At 40.3% G+C, this 12,240-nt stretch overlaps 1 protein-coding gene across 1 annotated transcript in view; it reads left to right on the top strand.

Annotated features, from left to right (window-relative positions):
- The window catches only part of LOC132972497 (protein TANC1-like), a 35,088-nt gene that overhangs the window by 16,564 nt on the left and 6,284 nt on the right, over window positions 1-12,240 (top strand). Inside the window, exons 9-18 of the mRNA XM_061035390.1 lie at window positions 1,065-1,296; window positions 2,134-2,300; window positions 4,403-4,711; window positions 8,274-8,474; window positions 8,709-8,812; window positions 8,899-9,007; window positions 9,405-9,527; window positions 10,853-11,089; window positions 11,371-11,583; window positions 11,798-11,879. Coding sequence (XP_060891373.1) covers window positions 1,065-1,296; window positions 2,134-2,300; window positions 4,403-4,711; window positions 8,274-8,474; window positions 8,709-8,812; window positions 8,899-9,007; window positions 9,405-9,527; window positions 10,853-11,089; window positions 11,371-11,583; window positions 11,798-11,879 — 1,777 coding nt within the window. The remainder of the gene's footprint in view (window positions 1-1,064; window positions 1,297-2,133; window positions 2,301-4,402; window positions 4,712-8,273; window positions 8,475-8,708; window positions 8,813-8,898; window positions 9,008-9,404; window positions 9,528-10,852; window positions 11,090-11,370; window positions 11,584-11,797; window positions 11,880-12,240) is intronic.

The following is a 12,240-nucleotide window of genomic DNA, read 5'->3' as shown; positions in this document are numbered from 1 at the left end:
TAAATTTACTAACTTGGCCTCAATAAGAGTTTCCATGGGAACTAGTCAGACTACTTGTGGTGGTGCGGATATGAGATCAAAAGTAAAGTAATTGATAGACCACACATGGTCAAGGCTGGGACCTATAAAAGCCCTTTACAAAGGGAATACTACTGAACAGTAGAGTACATCTCTGCAAAAAAACACACTTAGAGTTGGTAGATAAGTACGACAGATCTTCCAGGAAGGCAGTTGTCATTTATGTCAATGTTAACTGAAAGAATAATTAGCCATATGACATCTATCGGTGACATATTTCATTTCTCAGACTCTTGCTCACCCTTTGGCTTGCTGCCTGAATAAACCAACTTGTATTTACTTAATGTGTTTTCGAGACACTCTGCAAACTCTGTAGTTTGTCAAGTGAAGCGTCTATTGTTCAATGTCATGAGCAGAATCTCATGACTCATCTACCGCTGTGGTTTCTGCAGGTTTCCGTGTTTATATCTTGTTTTTTTGTGGTAACTGGGCTTGGTTTTTCTTATTGTGCGATATCAGTCTTACAAATATTTCTTTACATTATGTGGTGATGTGAACGGATAACATTCTAATAGTGTCTGAATGTGTGCAGTTATGTTTACTCCCAATGGCTTCAATTTAATATTCAGGCATTTTGCAAGGTTGTTTTAGGCTTGATAACTTTTCACCATTTTCCTCCAAATAAATTGTTGAAGTCTGCATTTCAGCGTGGGCGACTTGATAGTAGATACAAAACCAGTAGTTTCATCAGTGCATGCAAAATGACCAAGAGAGGGTCGTAGATTTGTCTTTCTCATTGTTTCTCACAGATATTTAACGTTCATGTAGGGGTCCTTCCAACTCAAGTTTCAAAAAGAAAAATCGTGCATCATGGTGTAGCACAATTCTCTCTCATATTTTCCTACCTTCAAACTTCCTTTTCTATTCTCACCTGTGCCATACACATCTTTACAGATATAGATACATTTGTGGAATGAACAGATGCAAATGGCATTTTTAAAGTATTTTATCCCCCCAGTCTTTAACCTTTGTTTTTCTCCTGGCAGGTGGTTGCCTATCACTTCTGTCAGGCTGACAACACTTACACCTGCCTGGTGCCTGAGTTTGTCCACAGTATCGCCGCCCTGTTGGCCAGAGCACCACAGCTCACCCCGTACAGGGAGCTGCTGGTACAAGAGCCTCACCTGCAAAACACACTCAGCCTTCGATCCTGCGTTCAAGACCCCTTGGCTGCCTTTCGCAAGGGAATCCTAGAGCCCCTAGCCAGCCTGCGAAAGGGTAATGAGCTCTCAACACACATCAACGTTAAGACAAATGTGATATTTAACTTTAAAGACCTTTTAAATTTTAAAATACTATCAGTTTTAAAGGGAAAAACTGTCTGCTTCCCTCGCCCTGCAATCAGGGAGCCGTCCACCATCTCCTGTGTGAAATAGCCCATTAATGACTTCATGATGGCCCCGTAGATGATGTTTCCGAGTTAAGGTCACTGATTTGTAGAGTGTAGCGTGTGAAGCAGATGTTAGGTCATTTACGTAGGGAAATGATGAGTGTTATTTTTGCCCTGGTGAATCAGCTGCAGCCCACAGGATTTCAAGGTCACAACATACTCCAGAGAGGTTGTGAATGTTGCGAATTAGTCAGCTTAGTTTCTCATGATACAGTCAGTCGCCTAGATTGATGTGTTATTATGGCCAGGCACTCCACTGTCTGAGTAGAGAAGTGTTTTGTCTACTCCATCACTATTAGGCAGGTTAGAAAAAAATGGAGAGCCCTTGTGCCTGAGTGTATGAGTCCTCCCAGGCCGGCAGGGCTGCATTGACAGTTTAGAATATGTGAAACATGATGGATATGTCCTGTTATAAGCTAATAAACAACTATGGCCTCTGGCCTCTTTCAGCACAGTGTAATCAACTTGACCAGTTGGGGCTCTTCTCAGAATGCACGTCTCGCGAAACAAACATGAACCCAATTTTAACCAATAAAAAAAGCTTTTTATGACTCTATCATACCATCTTGTTCCTTATTATGTGCTCTCAAGGCTAATCTGATCAATCTGGTCTTGTAATGTATCCTCCTCTTCTTCTCTCTGTCGTTTGCTTTATGTGTATTCAGAGCGTAGGCTACCTGATGAAGACTACATCATACTGGTTGACAGTCTTAATGAGGCAGAATTTCACAAACCAGACTACGGGGACACCATCGCCACTTTCATTACGAAGATCATCTCCAAGTTTCCAATCTGGCTCAAGCTGGTGGTCACAGTCAGGACAGGCCTGGTGGTGAGTAAGATGTCAATACTTACATACCACTTACATAAAACTAGTGGTATCTAAACCTCCAGCCCAAAAAAAGCATGAAGGTGACTGGGATTTTTTCACATAATATACCAAGTAAAGCAGCAAATATTTGTCAAAACAGACTACAATCAAAAACATACTTAGGCAGATAATCAGCATATAACTGTGTGTGAATGTTTACCTAGCTATACAGAATGGTTCCCTGTCTATAAAGTGATATTAGCCCCTTGATGTGCTGAAGACCAATACAAGATTTAACTGTTAATTATCCATTCAATTCAAACTAAAACTGCATGAAATACAGCTTATTTTTATTAAATGTATTCTTTCATACAAACAGTAGGTACCTCCTCTGGATTACTCACTCAAAGTTTTATATATTCTAATTTATTAAGTTTATCTATTTTTATTTAGTTTGAGTGTTTTTGTCTGGTTTTGTCTTTATCTCTGTTTGTTGTAGCTTTGGTCTTTGGTCATCATTGAGTGTTTTACCGTATCACATTTAGTTTATTGTTCTTTTTTAGCACTTTTTTCTCACAATAATGAAACAAAATAACTGAAACTGCTCTTTTAGTTCATAATATTCGCTATGTGCCAATGTGCCCCTTGCAAGTTCAGATGTGCGGCGATGTGAAGTTCAGATCACTTATAGTTACTCTATAAGTAACTGTTGTCATTGACAACAGGCTAACAATGCATGAAAACACAGCAACGTCTTTACGTAGAATTATTTTATTACTCAGGCCATCAAACTAATGAACTCATGACCCTGATGACAGGTGTTATGTTAGTTCAAATTAATTGTTTTATGGACGTCTTTATATATACTTGATTTCCTGTTTTAACTTGATGGACTGGAGTATTTATGTGTTTAATGCTTTTAGGTTGTTTCTAGTGTTTGAGTCTTTGTCCTTGTGATTTCTATATGTTAAGTGTTTTCACCTGGCTGCAAAAAATAAAGTCCCCTTGGGGTCAGTGAAGTTGATCTTGAGCCTCAAAACTAGATAAGCAGTCGTAAAATTTTGGAGTATGGGCAGAAATAGCAAAAGAGGTAAGAAATATTGACCTTGTGTTATAGGTTAATCAACTCTATAAGTTTTATCATGTCTCATATTACATGTATATACATATATACATCACAAGGACATAACCATCTCTCTTTGGTTTTAGCTTTGCCCTCTGCAAACACACTGTAGATTAAGGCTGTACTTTCACAGCCATGCTATAGACATTATTGCATTTGGCAGCTTGGCTCTCTCTAGTCTGATGTATTTTCTCAATCTGGTTGGTAATCCCAACAAACAGCGGATGCATCTGTCCAACGCCAAGCCTCCAAATGCCGCATGGATTACGCCCTGAATGGATGGTAATACTACTGGGACACTGCTGGGAGTCTGGAGCTTGACAGGCAGCCAGCCGGTTACATAACTTGATAAGTGTTTGGGAATACACAAAACACATTTGGGGTCATTTTCTTCGTGATAAATTAGAAGTCAGCGAGCATTAAATACCGATATTTAAAGATGAAGAGTACAGCTATAATTGAACCCTCTGAGTACCCGAGCTTTCTGATTGGATCATTAGTCACCCTTTCCATTTTAAACCAGCCATTTCAGAGTGTGCTTACTCTGGTATAGCAACAAGGATATTCAAGAAACTATTAAGAGGAGACCAAATGTCAACTGCATGTTGTCGAACCTAAATGTCAGTCTCGGTTAATGAGGAACTGGGCTGCATTAACATGGATCATTTTTTTCATCAGTCATAGCTGGTTTTGGCCGGTGTTAAGCAGTCGAGGATGGTGAGAGTGGAGATGAAATGTGACTCTGAGAGATGCCTGTGAGCAATGTTTGAGCTTGAGTCATTGTCACACTATTTACTGTACTGTATCCCATGGCTCTAAATGAGTCAGAGGCAACAGCATCTAAGGAATGGGTCCTGATTTTGTAGCGTTTTATTTGTCCTTAGCGAATGCACCAGAGAAACACTACCTACCATTCTTTGAATATTGAGTCTGTGCCTTTGTGTAACGGGTGTTTTTCTCAATAAGTAACTTATACTTATCTTTCTTTCTTCTCCTGCAGGAAATCACCACCCCCCTTCCCTTCTCCGGCATCTCTCTGGACATCCTTCCAGACAGCAGTGATCTGGGAGCTGACCTCAGTGACTACATCCATCACCGGGTCAGCAGCAGTACCCAGGTCGCCACCAACGTCACCACACCAACAGGCTCAGCTCCCGATCAGCTGCTCCTCAGCAAGTTCAGTAGCCACCTTTCCACACGCAGCCACGGCTCCATCCTCTACCTGCAGCTCACCCTGGATCTGTTCCACAAGGGCCACCTGGCTCTGAAAGGAGGAAACTACCTGGTGGTGCCCGTCTCCCTGTCAGAGGTCAGACATGTAAAGCAATGAGTCCCACAAAGAAGGGAATGTTTCTTTACTTGAGGGTACCTGTGCTGCTGCCAGGGGTACGTGGGAAGAAAATCTAATTTAAACAGAAAAAATGAATAGTTGTTATGCAATAAAAGTATCCTACAGAAGACCTAAGTGGACATGCACCCATACACTTTTTTTACTCCATTTTCCTGTCATAACCAGGAGCACAAAGACAAATTTCCCCAAGGGGACAATAACGTGTATCGTATCGTATTTCCAGTTTTTTCCTCAAGATCTTGACTTATTCTTCTTGGGAGATACCTGGGGTTAAGAAAGCTGGTTTTCCCATTAAAATTGATTCATTTATCTCATTACCTAGATATGACAAATGCTGTGCTGCCGTTACCCACTTTAATGAGCTAAGTTAGTAAGTTATTTCTGTATTTGTTTTGTGCTTTTGCAACTCTTGGGATACAAAATAAATAAGTCCAGATGAGAAAACAACTGGAAATACGATACGATACACGTTATTGTCCCCTTGGGGAAATTTGTCTTGGACTCAAAGTGCTCCTTATCACATTTAAATTGAGTAAATAAAACAAATGGATGCATGTCCATTGTGGCTTCTGTAGTATCCACATACCTAGTCAGCTTTAACAACCTGATGTCACAGCTTACATATTCATGTGCAGTTAAACCAGGTATCAAAAAGAGATGTTAAAAACATATACATCAAAGTCATGAATTAACGGTTCAAAAATTTTGCTTACATTTATAAATCACAGAAAAGTTAAAGCAGTTAGAAAAGTAGTTTCTAGCAGACTTTCTAGCAACTTCTTGAAATAAGTTGATGTTCCTACATGAATCTTGAATCTTCCCCAGGTTTAATCCAAAGTCTGATAAAAGTGTGAGTTGAATATTGTAATGTCTAGGGGCGCTGGTGGCGCAGTGGTTAGTGCGCGCGCCCAATGTGTGGAGGCTGTGTTTCCTCCAAGCGGGCGGCCCTGGGTCGAGTCCCACCTGTGGCTCCTTTCCCGCATGTCATTCCCCACTCTCTCTCTCCCTGATTTCCGACTCTATCCACTGTCCTGTCTCTCCTTTAAAGGCACAGAAAGCCCAAAAATAAATAATGTAATGTCTAATAGTCAGTGGTAGCTTAAAGAAATATAATTGAAAAAAACATGGATGAATAGTTGAAATTGCGATCTTAGTGAAGAAAATGATTGAAAGCCTTAGCTAAAACAAAGTAATGGTTAACTCTTAAAACAAGTTAACTAACAGTGATGGCTTAATTGTTGAGCTAAAGTCATTAATTACCAGTTGAAATAAAATATTATACTTCCTTTGACTTACTATTTCAATTGTTTGTCAATTTCTAAGGTAATGTAATTAGCTGAAGTGATGTATAAATAGCTTAAAGGGTTAGCTTAAAAATAATCCATTCATTGTTGAAATAGTTAGATGAATGGATGGTGGAAATAGTAAACATTCATGAAAAAAATAGCTGAAATAGTGAAGCTTAATTATAGAAGTGGCCAAAAGTTAAGGATACATCTTTGAAACATTCAGTATCGTTCTCTCGAAGTGGGAGCACGTTAGCTGAGGATGCTAAAAGCTGTAGTTAACGACAGATGTAGAGCAAGTGATTCATAACGTTCTTTGTCTTCACAAAAACAAAAACACTCGGCGTACCTTGATTATAGTAAGGCCCCGCCCCCTTCTGCCTCATCTGGTCCTGTTCACAGTCCAACACTTAACACTTGTCACTCATCCTGGCGAGCTGTCTACCGTGAAATGACATCTCGCCTGAGGAAGAAGCAATCAATGTCCACAAAATCCCCACACAAGGTACACGGGCGACAACCATTGTTCAGGCATGTTTTTCCTCAAGAAAAGGAGAGCGAGTCTATACTCACACGCTTTTCAGAGCAATGAAAGATTTTTTTTAAATGACAGGATCAAAGACTTTATTCAATGTGCCTAAAATAGTCCACAGTGACTGAAGTAAATGACAGACACATTTTAATGTTTCATAATCATCAGTGTGAAGTAGGACAACAAACGAGAAAGTGTTATAACACTATTATGGAACTAGGAATGTGATGGTTTTGTGATCTGGAAGAGCATGCAGAAAGGTGTGCTGAAGATAGTGGGCAGTAATAGATATACAGATACAATATGGATCGTTTAGAATAATTAACTATCCAAACAGGTTTCAAAGATGAACTCAAAATTATCCAAATTTACCAAACTTATGATGATATATATGGAAAATGTACACAAATGATTGTATTTACTTGTACACTGAAAATGTATCTCCTTTTTTTTTGTATATGGTTGTTCTTGATATAATGAACATTTCCTGGGTTTACATGTCCTGCAGAATATTTCATGTGACCCTCAATAAAGTTATTGATAAATGTCCAGGCTTCAGATTAACTATACTAGTATACAATCAATGACATTATTCAAGTAATGGTGGAACATTGGACAAGAATAGGTTGGCCAGTTCATTTTGTTTGTCCTTGGAAGTGCATGGTTGTATTTGTCCAGATAATGTATAATATTAAAGTGTGACAACCCACACAAACCACTTGACAGAGAGTGTTCAGTGTTGGGAAGTAACTTTGAAATCATATTTTAGAAATCTACACGTTACTTTAAACTGCAGCCATGCTATCGTAGAGACAGACCTAACTCACTCTACTCAGAGAAGCAGGTCAAACAAAAGATCCTATCAATTCAAGGCAAAAAAAGTCACTTGCAAAAAAAACAACAACATGAATCTACCGGTAATTGAGTGTTATACAAGAACAGAAACGGAAAAAATAATAATTCCACATTCATTGAAAAGTTAAAAAAGTTTCAACTTTGGAATGAGCACAATGTCTCCCAGGCAGACACTCGACTTCAGCAAGCCTGCATGATCGCACAGTTAGTCAAGTAATGTCTGAAATAGCATGTGACAGCGACTATGAACATTTTCTGAGAAAAAGAAGAGAAAAAGCATTCACAATGATGCTGTTGATTGTTTGTGAGACGTTTAAGTTGTTAACTACACAAAAATCATCTAAAAAAACTAATTCAATTAATTCAATCTACACGTTAATATTGTGCAGTTGTACTACAACAAAGCTTGTGCAAAATGCAGTGAAACTGCAAGCTTGTAACATGAAGTCTACAGCTCCCTAACACTGATTGTATATGTGATTTAATCACGTAGTTTTTTTTGCTCAATTTGTTTTCCTGGTAATATTTTTCATTCCAATTAAGATCCTCCTAAAGTGGATTTGCACGACTCTGCTCGATGCAAGCTACATGCACAGTACCGCTGTACATCCCAAAGCTCAAGGATCATCACTGATGAGCCAAGAAAGCACAAATGCACTCACTTCAAAGATCAATAACAAATGATTTTGTAACGTTGCATTTGTTTTATTGAGTTTTCTAACACAAAAATGTTGGAGTCAATCAAACATGCTTGTTTATAATGTTGAGAATTGAAGAAAAATGTAAACCCATTAAAGTCTGCCATCAATAACACCATATGCTAACTGACTGTGTGACTATCTGTCAGGTGTACCTGCTGATGTGTCGTGTGAGCTTTCCGGATGAAGAGGTCTTTGAACGAGTCCTTCCAGTGCTAAATGTGGCACTGGCGTCTCTGCACCCACTGACTGATGAACAAATGTTCAGGGCGCTGAATGCAGGCAGTGTGAGGGGGGAGCTGGAGTGGAAGGACTTCCAGCAGAGATTAGACAGCCTGGCTGGATTCATGGTAAGCCTCTTGATATGACTGCACGGATTGAACATAATGATTCAAGCTTGTGTTTCAGAAGTTTTGCTAAGAAGTACTTTTTCTCACCAACAACTAGTGATGTAGAGGTAGTCTCTTAGTGGACTTACAGGATACTGGCAGACTATTTAAAGGCATCCTATTTTTAGGAATGATCATGTCAAGTAATTCTAGTTTTTCTATTTTAAGAAACGTGTTGTATCATTTGTTTTATAGGTAAAACGCAGGGATGGCACACGGATGCTGTGTCACCCATCCTTCAGAGAGTGGCTGGTTTGGAGAGCAGATGGAGAGAGCAATGACTTTCTCTGTGACCCAAGGTGAGTGTCATACAGCATAAGGTCTTAAGATGAGTTTTACCATCCAGACTAAAGTGTATAAATAACCATTATATGAATGTCCACAGGAGTGGCCATGCTCTCCTGGCCTTCATGTTCTCCAGACAGGAGGGCAAACTAAACCGGCAGCAGACCATGGAACTGGGACATCACATCCTCAAGGCTCACATATTCAAGGTAACAGGAAGTGTGATTCTATGAGCATAAAATATAATGTATGCTTACAACTAGAACTGATTGTTCGTAAGGCCCTTTGAATTTCCTCGATTCCCAAAAGGTTGCTGATCCTAGACGTTAATGTATATTACTGCATTAAAACACATAACGACATACACACATGAGAATGAACCCTCGTCCCTATCACCACCCACACACATTAGCACTTGTACACATAAACACCCACGGTACATTTAATATTGTACTGTTGGCATTCACAGCTCGTACTCTGTACATAGTGCTCTACTCTTGGGACACAATTCAAATTCCGCACCACAGATCTCATCTAAGCAAGCTTAATCTCTCACCGTCTCTGTCTCTCTCTGAATCCATCTGTGTTTCTCTCACACACTTGCAGGGTCTGAGTAAGAAGACAGGTGTGTCCTCCAGCGTCCTGCAGGCCGTGTGGGTGAACTGCAGCACAGACAGTCTGTCCGCTGCGCTCGCCTCCCTGAGGAACCTATACACACCTAACATCAAGGTTACAAACATATGCTCCATATTTGAATTTAAAATAAAATAAATGTATGATGTCCTATAATCCAGCAATATCCAACAACAGAGAGTGGCATTGTGTTGAATATTAGCACAGCTGTGATTTGGTCAGAGCGCTGAAGATAGTCACAGCCGTTCAGATCATCTGAAAAAACATCACAAGCTTGAGCGTGATATTGCTTTCATACAACAATTATACAGGCTGCATATTGTAGTTCACAAAAATAATCAACAACAGATCATTACTTTTCATTTATTAATCATTTATTTGGCTCCACCAACATAAATTATCTGCAAAATGTAATCGAAAAAAAAAAAAAAAAAACTCTTAATCCAAAAATATTCTCCTGCACTCTTTGTGTAGAGTTTTAAGCAAACCAGCAACGTTGCATCATGTGTACTCATCTGTAGGTTTCATTCTATCTTCTGGTGTGGAGTCTGTTGAAAGATGCTTTGGTAGCAATTTGTGATTCTGATGTACCAGCTTGATCAATCATGACAAACACTCTGCTGTACTGTACCTTCATTAACTGTATACAGAACACCCAAGGTGGAGTGATACACCAGGAAACTAATAATGGTGGTGATGTTGTGCTCTATATCAGCACTCATGCAATGTCTCTTGTCCAATCAGATTCCTTGGTTGGAAACAACTGTTATAAAGATTGGCTTGAAAACTTTTGCTAAAAAACTGCATACTTACCGTTCATACTAAACATGACATTGTATAGAGTATGTAACGCGATCCTAATTTAGCGCATGACATTTTGTGTATGTGAGAAATGCCCGATGTATTCTAGATTTACTTTTTGAATGCTTTTATTTTGAAAAAGGACAGTGAATAACTTATGCAACAAGGAGGAAATAATTTTGGAATAATATGCAGCAAAGTGCTGAGGGTCAAAGTTGAACTTGGGCTGCCCGCTTGGAGGACTGTAGCTTCTGTACAACGGGGTATGGGATATTACCGCTAGGCTAACCATCGCCCTGGCCATCATTTTAAAGAAAGAGACAGGAGCTCACCTGTCACACTCAACATTAATGCATTGTGGCTGGTCAGATTATACAATGGTGGATCAACTGTAAATAGCCGTACTGCAATATTTTTACATGTGGTCAAATAATATGCATATACACACATATAGGCCAAAATACATACACATGCAAAAACAGGGTCCCATGGACATGCATTAATGGAGATATGTCAGAGTGAAGGGCAGAACATGAAAGAGCTCCCGAGCAGTTTGGGGGTTCCGGTGTGCTCAGACGGTATTTACAGACAAAGCCATACACTACCTTTTTCTCCTGCAGGTGAGTCGTCTGTTGATGCTAGGTGGTGCTAGTGTGACTTGGTGTACAGAGGTGATAGGACGCGCCCCCATTATGGCGGTCCACGGCCACCTGGGGCATGTGGAGATGATAGCTCTGCTGCTTGAAATGGGCGCCCCGGTGGATGGGACCACTGACAGCGGCATGACACCCCTGTGTTTAGCTGCTGCTGCAGGACACGCCGACATCGTCAGCCTGCTCTGCAAGAAAGGGGCCAAGGTCAGTGTTATTTCCAAGACAAAGCTGGGTTTTTAAGGGTCTGACCAGAAAAAAACGATTGCGAATATAGATATCTGAAACATTAAACATGTAACAGAACACACTTTCTCTGAGTGCCTTTACAACAATGATATCCTGATCAGCCCAGGTTTTACATCACCACAGTATCAGGATCTATTTTGGGAGACGGATGACATAAACAGGTCTGATCTAGGCCAGGGTATTACAGACACCATCCAGGATCAGGGTTATAAGTCCTCATGTGTCCCCCTCTGTGCCAGGTGGGCCATGCTGATAAGAGTGGCCAGTGTGCTCTGGTCCACGCTGGGCTGAAGGGCCATGCAGAGATCATCAACATCTTGCTGGTCCAGGATTGGGTAGCGGAGATCCCGACCGACCCGCTGCAGCAGCAACACAGCAATGAGACGGTGACCGAGAAAGCACAAGCAGCACAGCAAGCAGTCACGGCTGCAGCTAGTGTGGGACACACACAGGTTGGTATCAGCTCAAGGTCCTAATGACAAACACATATTTTCAGATATTGATTTTTTTATGTAGAGCACATTGCCTGTCCTGCTTGATGTTGATGATTTACGAGGTGTGTTTTTCTGTTTGCTGTGGTCAAGGTCTGTGGGTGCTTTGTGTTTTTCCTTCTGCACAGCGAGTCTGCAAGACAGAGGACTGTGAAATTGTGTTTTCTTTCTGCAGGTGGTGAAGAGCCTGCTGGACTTGAAAGATGAACAGCTGGCAGTGCAGATGGACGCTCACGACTCTCTCTGGGGAGAAACGGGTACATTTCTTCTATCAGTCAGATAAATTTAGCTTTCTCACCTCTTCCTGTCCATCAGTGTGGTTCCAGAGTCACGCTCATCGGTTTTCAGGTTGCAATTTAGGCCAATTCTGGCTCAGTGCAATGAAATGGTATTAAACATTACAATATCATGTTTAAAACTTGTGAACATGAGCAGAGCTGCAGGAGCACGAGAGAACTGGATACCAAATTACCAATTTTAGTATTATGATTTTAGGATGCTCTGGTTGATATCAAACAGTTGATTTAATTGAAAATATTTTTCAAAAATGGAGCATCCTTTATCACACGGAATATCTTGTCCAGCCACATTTCTAGCATCTAAAAAGCAGCTGTTATT

Source organism: Labrus mixtus, chromosome 1 (assembly GCF_963584025.1).
Source record: "Labrus mixtus chromosome 1, fLabMix1.1, whole genome shotgun sequence".
Lineage (NCBI taxonomy): Eukaryota > Metazoa > Chordata > Actinopteri > Labriformes > Labridae > Labrus > Labrus mixtus.
Note: the sequence above shows the minus strand (reverse complement) of the source record. Positions and strands in the feature narration are given on the sequence as shown.